Here is a 10,371-nt window from a genome sequence, read left to right on the forward strand (position 1 = left end):
TATATATATATATATATATATATATATACATATATATTTGTGGTATGAGTGTGTGTGTGTGTGTATATATATATATATATATGTGTGTGTGTGTGTGTGTGTGTGTGTATGTATAAATAAATTAGTCTTAGCTCCTGGCATGCCCCATGGGCTGCAAGATGTTTTCACTCACCATTGTCTCTCTCTCTGAAATGAGTTACTGGTCAGAAAGAGCCAAATTCATTCATCTCATTAAAAATGTAACAAATTTAATTTTTGATGAAGGTTCAAGGCTAGATTCAAAAAACTATTAGTGATAGAAGCAGTGTTAACACCGAAAAGCAATCATTATATCTAACTTAACATGGTTTTATTCACAAATAATAATTTTTTTAATAATCTTCCCTATTAAGCACAACATCTCCAGCTTCCTTGCTACTCTTATCCAACCAGCAATCTCGAGTGATAGGTTGCAAGAGTTGGGATTGCAATTTCAGATCTTTGCATTCTGAGATGGTGTTTTTTTGTGGCTACTGAGTTGTTTTGACTCTTATTTCTAGCGATACTGGTGCTGATTAGTGCCCTTGTTCACTTTAGTGATGCGTATATACACACATGCACAAGGTGCATAGGGTATTTCAGGTCACTTAAATGACAGCATATTACTCTCTTCAAACCGATTAAAAGGTTTTTATTTCTTTTGGGTCCCCCATGGCAGGTAAAATGCTAACACAAGAAATGAAAAAGAGATGCAGTCATTGTTGCCAAATGTGCAGATTAAAGCGATTTAGAAATTGTCAACTTTCTAAATGTTGGAAAATCATTTGGAGAAACAAAGTTCAGACAGAATTGAATGCCTCTGACAGGAATGTTTCCTTTGCATCAAAGAGGGGGGAAAAAAACAAAAAGAAAAAGATATTGTAAATGTTTGAACACAATAAGGACACCTCAATTCATCCATTATTGATGATAATCCCAGAGAATCAATGATGGCCATCACCAAAGAACTTCAAGTGTCGGAGTGGACTATCAGAACTGAGGACATTTGATAGAAATTGTATGAACTGATGAAAGCCAATTCATGTCTGCAAAGACACAGGCAAAACCATTTGATTGATGCCAAGCGTTTATTTAGAAAATCTGACATGGAAGCTCCAGCTGGTTTCCTTGAATGTTTCCTAACGCAGGGTGTGTGTTGGGTTCAGCACTTTGAGCCAGAGGCAAAGAGACAATCCATGCCATAGAAACACCTCTCCTCACCTGCTCCAAAAAAGGTCAAGGTCATTTCAGCTGCAGGGAAGAGGATGGCCTCAGTTTTTGGGGATGCAAAAAGCATTGTGTTTATTGACTATTTTCAAAAGGGCCACATTATTAACGGAGAGTGCTATGCCAACTTGTTAAGGCAGTTACAAAAGGCTATGAAAACCAAACAGCCAGGAAAATTGATAAAAGGGGTCTTGTTTCATCTGGACAATGCCCCAGCACATAAATCCTTGGTTTCGATGGCTGTTTTGTGCATGTCTATGTCTTTGAACTGGTTGTTAATCCTCCCTTTTCTCCTTATTTGGCCCCCATCTGACTATCATTTGTTCGCCAACAGCAAAAACACTTGACTGGGAACCAGTATTGCAGTGATGATGATGATGATGATATTGTATGTGCTGTTGATGGCTTTTTTGACCAGCAAGATGAATGCTTTCTCATCAATCGGATCCAAACAGTGCAACACCGATGGAAGAAGTGTGTGGACATCGAGGGAGACTATGTTGAAAAATAAACCTCATTTGGTCAAATTCCATGAGAATATCTTGGTCAGCCTATGAACTTTTCAGCCAACTCTTGTCCATTCATGTATATGTGTGTGTGTGTATGTACATATACATATATATATATATATATATATATATATATACACACACACACATACATACATACACAGTTGACTAATAATTTTTCCTTAAATATTTTTTTTTCTTACCTTAAACTTTGTACATTCTTTAACCATCTTAACTAATAATATTTGTCTGAAATAATGTTAGTTGAATATTTATTCATGGAAGCAACATGGTTGCGCTCCTTTCGAGCATTGGGCCTCACGAAGGCAATGACCAAGACTTTTGGCATTATGCCATGCTTGAGAAGAAGACCCATCAAGCTGAGCAAAATCGCAGTCGTGGCAGATACTGGTGTCACGCAAATTGGCACATAAACACACCCCAGTGTCATACAAAAGGCACCCATGTCGGTGGCACATAAAAGCACCCATTACACTCTTGGAGTGGTTGGCATTAGGAAGGGCATCCAGCTGCAGAAAACCATGCCAAATCATGCCAGCCCAATCAAATTATCCAACCCATGCCAGCATGGACAACAGACTTTAACTGATGAAGATGATGATGATATATATATATTCAAGTGTCTTCTACATCTTTGCCCTCTGGAATCTGATTCTGAAGGAATAGCAAATGTCTTTTAAATCCAGATATTGTCTTACAGGTTTTGTGATATAGGACACAAGTTGTAAGAGGCAGTTGGGGTTCAAGATTATTAGAGTGTAAGCATCTTAAGAGAAGAGTTGGGCAAAAGTGGAATTGACAAGCATATATCTGTCCGTGTGTCTGACGAGGAAGTAGTCAATCCGGCTGGTATGCACCCCAGATTGATAAGTGATCAGATGGTTGGAAGGTTTTCTGAAGTTGGATGAGCCTTGTCCCCACTTCATTTCTGGAACCAAAGCTGTAGCCTTCATGCACACCATGGAATCCATCAGAGTGTTTTCCAACATGTCCATTGAAGTCCCTTGCCATAATGAGAACCTCGTCGTCTTTCGTCCTCAGAAGGGATTCGCAGAAGTAGTCATTCTGAGCATTCGTATGTCCAGCATGTGGAGCATATGCAAAATTTGGATTTGATCAGCAAGAGTACCGAGTGGTACTCACTAGAGTACCTGAGTGTATTTAGGATTAGCGCTACTGGACTCTAGTGATACTCAGCTATAGAACCTAGTGGTACTCCCCCTGTAGTACCTCAGAGTACCAACTACAAAATTTTAAGGTGCCACACACGGCAACTTAGGCTGTCCTCCACAGAATAAACAAAGGGGCCTCTATGCAACCGTTTGCCTTGCAAAAAATAGCAGCCAAACCTCCAAATCACATCCAAACCATTTTAAATAAAAGGGCAAACAGGAAAATGTGGTGGTGGTTCCTCGCAAATTAGGGAGGAAAAATTAGGGTGACCATGGCTTGAACATGTTTGGATAAAGACTGACCTGGGGCTAAACAATTAGGAAGGACACATTAGATAATGTAGTCCAAGATACACTATGCCTGAATAAAAGATGGGAACGTAATGGTTGGAACATCTTTGATCATAAGTCTGTTTGGAGCAGGTCAGACCTGGGGCTAAACAGCAACTACATTATCACACACATCTGCCACCTCCAGACACTCACATAGTCCAGACTTTATTGACCCCAACACCAGATCTTGGGGTCAATAAAGTAATCCCCAGAATCAAGTGGTGTTCGCAATCACTCTTGGAAATATTGGGGTCAAGTCTTTGGTCAGAGGATCACTTCTGACCTCCCTCCCTCCCCACCGCTACCCAACATCCGTCTCGATTAAACCGAAAAAATTAAAAGACCCCTACACGTTGCCCTTCTCGCTTTGACTAAACAATAAATGAATAAATAAATAAATAATAGGGGACGGCGAGGAAAATGAACTTTTTAAGGTACTGAAAAAAGCGAAAATTTGCGAACAACCCCGACTAAAACAAGAGAAGCAAAAAAAATTGAAAGAAACAAGAATTTGTTGTTGTTTAGTGGAAGATTAGTCTTGATTGCTAATTTTCCGACCGTGGCCATCCTGTTATACTGTCGCTTATATTTACAGTCGTTCAACTGACAATAGGGCGTGGTTTGAGTACGATTTGGCTGTGATTTCTAGCGAGCTGCAAGACTAGGTTGATATTCCCAAGCTACATCGTGGGGCTAGCGACAAGTTCAGAGACAGGATTTCTAAAGAAACAGGAACCAAAATCCAGGGGTCGAAGTGGAGAAAAAAAAAACACCGCTTGATGGGTGTGTAATCAGTACGCGCGCGCGCGCGACATGTGTGTAGACAGGCATTGACCAAAGATGGAATTATCGACACTTGCGTACACACAGTCAGGTGTATAGTATAAACAGCTATATATTAACACATAAATACATATATACACACCCACACAGCTCGGTATATAATTTATACAACTATATATAAAAAAGACATAATATATATATATATATATATAATACACACACACACACATACAGCTAGCTACGTTTAGTTAAATAGAAGCACATACACACAAAGAAGTACATATGCATACACACGCGCGTAAATAGCTAGGTATATAGTCTACACAGTTATTAATATATACATAAGCATACACACACACACAGGCAGCTATGTAGTTATATAAGCACACACACATGTGTGTGTGTGTGTGTATACGTACAGCTGTTTGCCAACATATTTATACTTAAAAACACAAGCGTGCATAATTAAATGTGTACACAATTATTTGACACACCACATGCACCTAGTTATATATCTACTAAGACAGCATAATTACGCACCTACAATTTTTACACATACACACGTGCGTGTGTATATATATATATATATATATATATATATATATATATATACAGGCGCATACGTTAGAAATGTACATTTCTCCTTTTCCAAAAGTGATTGAAGAAGCCATGCTGCTGTTTAATGTAAATAATGAGGGTTAGGGGAGATGGAGAGAGGGGGAATCGGGATGTGTGTGTGTGTGTGTGTGTGTTTATGAGAGAGGCAGGTTGATTAGGGAGAGCATTCGAGAGGTTTATTGGTAAGAGAGGGAGAGAGAGACTTGCAGAAAGGGGAGATGAAGAGAAATAATAATAAAAGGGGGATTACTGACCTCAGGTCCGGTGAGGATATCATCCGAGTGTTCTGAGGGAGGTTTAAAGAAATCGAGGCCCGAGAGTCTGTTGTGGGGCAAAAGCTGGTCCCCGCCGCCGCCGCCACCTCCACCACCGCCGCCGCCGCCGACCAGAGACGACTCAGGAGGCGTACGAAGTGATGACAGTTGTAACTGTGCGTCCAAATGGTCGAAATTGGTGGTGGAGTGGTCATCGGTGAGGTAGGCAACCGCATCATTCAGATCGTTTTTACTGAAACGAAGAGCGTGACGGATGTCAGTTTCGCTGGGGAACCCCATGTTCAGCAAAGTGTCCACATGAGCCTCGTTCACCTCCATTGTTCGTGTTTAATGTCTCACCGACAGCAATGGACGATTAACTGAGTTTAATGTCGTCGTTGTTTTGTGGTTTTAAAATGAAGTAAAAGAGAGAAAGCCATAAAAATTCCATCGTAAATCTTTTTCTTCTTCGCAGACAAGGTTGCCGCCATTCCAGGCGCAACGTTAAAGAGTGACACAACCAAGGGACAGAACTCAGACGAGTTTTGTTTGTTTTTGGTTTTTAGAGAGTGCTACTTTCCAAGCGGCACAACTCTGTTATTCAACTACTTTTGTGACCCAATTTTGAGATCATCTTTTCGGTCACCGAGATTAACTGTCATTTTGCGCTAGGTTTTCGTTAGGAAAGATAGTATCATTTTATTAACATATTAGATCTGTCAGGTGGAAAAGAACAGTTCTTTTTTCATAAATAAACCATGGGAAGATTATGGAAATTAGTAAATAAACACGAGATATTCACAATCCTCCCATTATCGATCATACTAGAGGTCACTGGTGATATCCTCCAAACATTTTGGGGACAACCCAAGACATGGCCTGACCAACGGTAATGTTGAGGGCTGAGATGCTGGAGCAATCAAACACCTTCACTAACATCTACTTTGATGAGGTTGGACACGAAAATGACTAACATTTCTTGTCATTTCAAAATGAAACAAAACGAATAAACGTAATTTAAAGAGAAAAAGAACTATGAATATTCGTTAGGGAGATATTGTTTTACATCACCTTAATTTATTTTGTCCAAGTTATATATTGTCAGGATTTTATTGACATATTTTTAAGGGAGGAAAGAAAGAAAAAATGCTAAAAGTATGAAAATCGAATTATTGAGTAAAAAAAGAGCCATAACTACCTCAGCAAGGAAACAAAATAAACGTAAAAAATATGAAGGGATTAAGCAATAAATATGATTGCAAAGGTGTTGCTGTAGAGAATGGCCAGCAACACTAACTGCAGCAGTCGTCGCTCCTCATTTTTCATACAGGCTGCAGTTTGTTCTGATTTTATGGAGGAAATCAGCCGTGTGGGATCTGAGTAAGGTGAAGGTTGGCAATGAGTATAGGGAAGAATTCCGAGTAGAAGTAGAGGTTCACCAAGGATCAGTCCTCATCCCCCTCTTATTCATTATAATTATAGTCCTCCAGGCAATAACAGAGGAATTCAAGACAGGCTTACCCTGGGAGCTCCTCTATACTGATGACCTTGTTCTAATAGCCGAGTCACTGCCAGAACTGGAGATTAAGTTTAGGGTGTGGAAGCAAGGTCTAGAATCGAAGGGCCTTAGGGTTAACCTAGCCAAAATCGAAGTCTTAGTAAGTAGGAAGGCTGTCAAATCACAAACCTCTTCAGGTAGATGGCCCTGCTCGATCTGTAGAAAAGGTGTGGGTAGAAACTCCATAGAAAGCACCCACTACACTCTCAGAGTGGTTGGCATTAGGAAGGGCATCCAGCTGTAGAAACTTTGCCAGACCAGATTGGAGCTTGGCTCAGCTGCTGGCTCTCCAGACCTCAGTCAAACTGTCCAACCCATGCCAGCATGAAAAATGGACATTGAACGATGATGATGATGAATAGAAATGAGTAACAAAAAGATGTACAGGTGTCAATTCATTATGGCCGTTTCAAGCGGCTCCTTTCATTGATTAATGAAAACATTACATCATTGACATAATTGAGTGCTAGCTTCATTTCTGCTGCACATCCTGCAGAGCATACTGCCTACATTTCTTTCCAGTCGATGCATCTCCTCTGCATTCAGAGCTCATGTTTGACTAAAATGAAGTATAGCTGTTCGTACACAAGCATCATACAATCTATCTTTCACCCTAAGAGAGAGTCCTTTTGTTGCCAACAGAGGGAGTAGCTCTCTGAACTTTCTCTGTACTATTCATATTCTAGAAACAATACTTTCAGAGCATCCACCCCCATTGCTAATTTGGTCACCCAGGTAACAGAAGCTATCTACTACCTTGAGAGAGCCTACTGGACATTTGAGAGAGTCAAATTCCCATGTGCTCTTAGTGTTTATTGTTCCTGCACATCTCGCACACACACAAAGGTGACCTTACCTGTTAATCTACCTGCAATTCCACTGCATCCCTTACGTGTCCATAGCATGCATTTGGTGCAGCAAATATATTTTATATGGCACAAACCCATCCCCCTTGATACTACTCCCTCCAGTCAAGGGGACTTTGTAAGTTACTTGGCGACCCCATTGGTGCAGGGTGCCATGAAAAAAGCCCCCAGTACAGCCTTTGAATTGATTGGTAATAAGGAAGGTGATTCAACCATAAAAACCATGCTGAAACTTGCCAACAGACTTTGGCATAGTCCCTCCGACTTGCCAGCTCTTGTCGAACCATCCAACCCGTGCCAGCATGGAAAGCAGACTTCAAATAAAGATGACGATGATGATTCTGATATGCAAATATATATATACAGATGTACAACTATATACATGTACTGATATGTACTGTGTGTGTGTGCATGTTGCATGTACATATTTATATATCTGTGACATTTATGTGTTTATATATGTACATTTGTATGTATATACATATTTTTCTGAATATGTATGTGGGAGAGAGAAGGAGATGGGGAGAAAAAGGGAGGGTGGAGAGAGTGAGAATGCTCCCCAGTACATAACTGGTATATAACTTATGAACCCTGGAAAAATAATGTCTGAGTCAACATTTGTAGGAATTGAACTCAAAGTGTGGAGAGTCAGAACAAATACTGCAAGACTTTTTTTTTTTTTATTGTAGCTCTCACAAAATCATTAATTAGTCAAATAATTTTGATGTCAGCTGTAGAATAATTAAGCAAGTTTGAGTAACATATTGGTAAGTCGCAACAAAACGAGATGAAGCACACACACACACACACACACACACACACCAGGGAACAGCAGCAGCAGCAAACTAGCATCTCTTCAGGTGTTGTTTGTACCAGGTATACACACATTTATATACACAGGTGTATATATATATAATATTTACTGTCAGAAGCTACAAGTCAAGAGTTTTTGAAGATCCCAAGGAGTCAAAATGCAGGTTGGTCCTTAATTTTCTGTCTATTTATGTTTAACATATGGTGTTAACAACACAATACCACAAGGATATTTCTTAATAGAAATAGCAGCCAAATCTCCCTCAAATCACATCCTACTGTCTTATGTATATATGTATGCATGAGCCAATGAGGAAGACTTCTACATAGAAGCTAAACCTGATAGAAATAGCAGCCAAATCTCCTTCAAATCACACCTAACTTTTCTATTCTTAGTTCCTTTTTTTAAAAAAACAGGTAGGTTCAATATTGTGTCCAAGGTACACTATGTCTGAAAGCAAAAGGAGGAATGGTCACCACTGGATTACTTCTGATCATAGGGTTTTCTTTTTGTCTTGTCTTTCATCATTATTGCTGCCAACTCCCCATCATCATTATCATCACCACTGTTGCTTCCCCCACCACCATCTCCACCACTGTACTCTACTGTACATCAGCCTGTCCTTCAAAATGTACTCCAGAACTCTATATTTTCTAGAAGAAGAGTTGGACAGCTCCTTGTATGAGAAGGGGTGTTGTTAGTGGAGCACACATCCCCCACTTCAATCATGACTCTTTTCACAGTGGAAATACCTAAGTTAAAAAGAGAGAGTGGAGGGAGACAGAGAATAATCAACCCTAGTATATAACTGGTATTTTATTTATTGCCCCAAAAGGCGAAGTTGGCTTTGATGGGATTTGAACTTGGAGAACAGACAACTAGAACAAGCAGCACAGAACAATGTATTTGAATACGACAGTAGCGATTCAACACCTTCACAGGTGGGATAAATCAGCCTTTATCTTATCAGGAAAGGGCTTGTGGGGATAGAAAAAGGGGACAGACAAGCAACTATTTCCAAAACCAAGTATTTTGAATTGAAATTATTTCTCGCTTTCAAACGGTCGACCATTTCGTATGAAATACATTCAGTTGGAATATGCAAAAAGTCATTAAAAGGCGTAGAAACTTATTTATTAATTTCATTATCATTTCCAGTAAAACAGATGTTCGTAGTCAGTATCTAAAACAGTTAATGAAAGTATGGTTCACATCATCCAACTGTACTTGCTCAACTGTGTAGAGTACAACCACACTATACAACTACACTCTGCACTCACCCTAGTTAATAAAAAGGGCAATAGAGCCCAGAATTTTACTACTAATTTTATTTTGCTATGTGGACTGCGGTGAGATCTTGTTATTTTAAGAACCACTGTGAATTCTATAAAATTGCTTTTTGATAAATAAATGAAATTTCTATATTTTAGTTCATATACTTTCTAAAATTATCAAAATGGCTGAAGGTGTCTCAGCCTAACACAGCTAGAGCTTTATCAGACATTCACTGGCTATCTGTTTAAATTTATGTATGGCTATGATACATCCACATTTACAGTTTGCATCTCCATCTTGCCCACAATATTCGATATGCTGGAACCTGTCAAGAGATGTAGAACCAGGCGAATACCCTCTGTCAGTCACCATGTCTTGAATATATTGTTTCTCTGGGTATCAACACACTAAAATTTGAACATCCAGCAGTGGACTTTGTAGGATCTCACAAAATTATCCATCTCCTTTCCCACACAACTTTGGTTACCTTTATGAATTCAAAACTGTGGACATGTTTATAAAATCAAACAAACAGTGCAGCACCCGTCACTTTAGGAAACATTTCTGCCAAAACAGGAAATAAACTCCCTGCATCCTTCAAAAATTCCATACTTCCTGAAATTTACCAACACTACTCCTCACTTGCCTTTATACATCCTTGCCACTTTATGACATTTTTAAAGTTCCCTTTTCTGTCTTTTTTGTACATATTCTATGTACTCTACATGTACTTCTATCTTTCATAACTATCTTCCTTTACTTGACTTGTGGGTCTGCTTTTTTATCTTTTCCAATGAGTTGTAGTGCACTGGAGCACTGGATATAATAAGTTCATTATTATCATTTTAGATTTCTCTATCAAACACTTGAAATTGTTTTCTGAATTATATTACCTGAAACATACACACTGCAACTATATATAT

The 10,371-nt window shown here is 39.2% G+C and overlaps 1 protein-coding gene across 1 annotated transcript in view; it reads right to left on the reverse strand.

The window, feature by feature from the left end:
- LOC106874073 (ubiquitin carboxyl-terminal hydrolase 24) overlaps nt 1-5,467 on the reverse strand; it is a 73,832-nt gene extending 68,365 nt beyond the window's left edge. The window contains exon 1 of the mRNA XM_052977509.1: nt 4,936-5,467. Coding sequence (XP_052833469.1) covers nt 4,936-5,274 — 339 coding nt within the window. The 5' untranslated portion in view covers nt 5,275-5,467. The remainder of the gene's footprint in view (nt 1-4,935) is intronic.
- Between the last annotated feature and the right edge of the window lie 4,904 nt (nt 5,468-10,371).

The sequence above is a fragment of the Octopus bimaculoides genome, chromosome 28 (assembly GCF_001194135.2).
Source record: "Octopus bimaculoides isolate UCB-OBI-ISO-001 chromosome 28, ASM119413v2, whole genome shotgun sequence".
Lineage (NCBI taxonomy): Eukaryota > Metazoa > Mollusca > Cephalopoda > Octopoda > Octopodidae > Octopus > Octopus bimaculoides.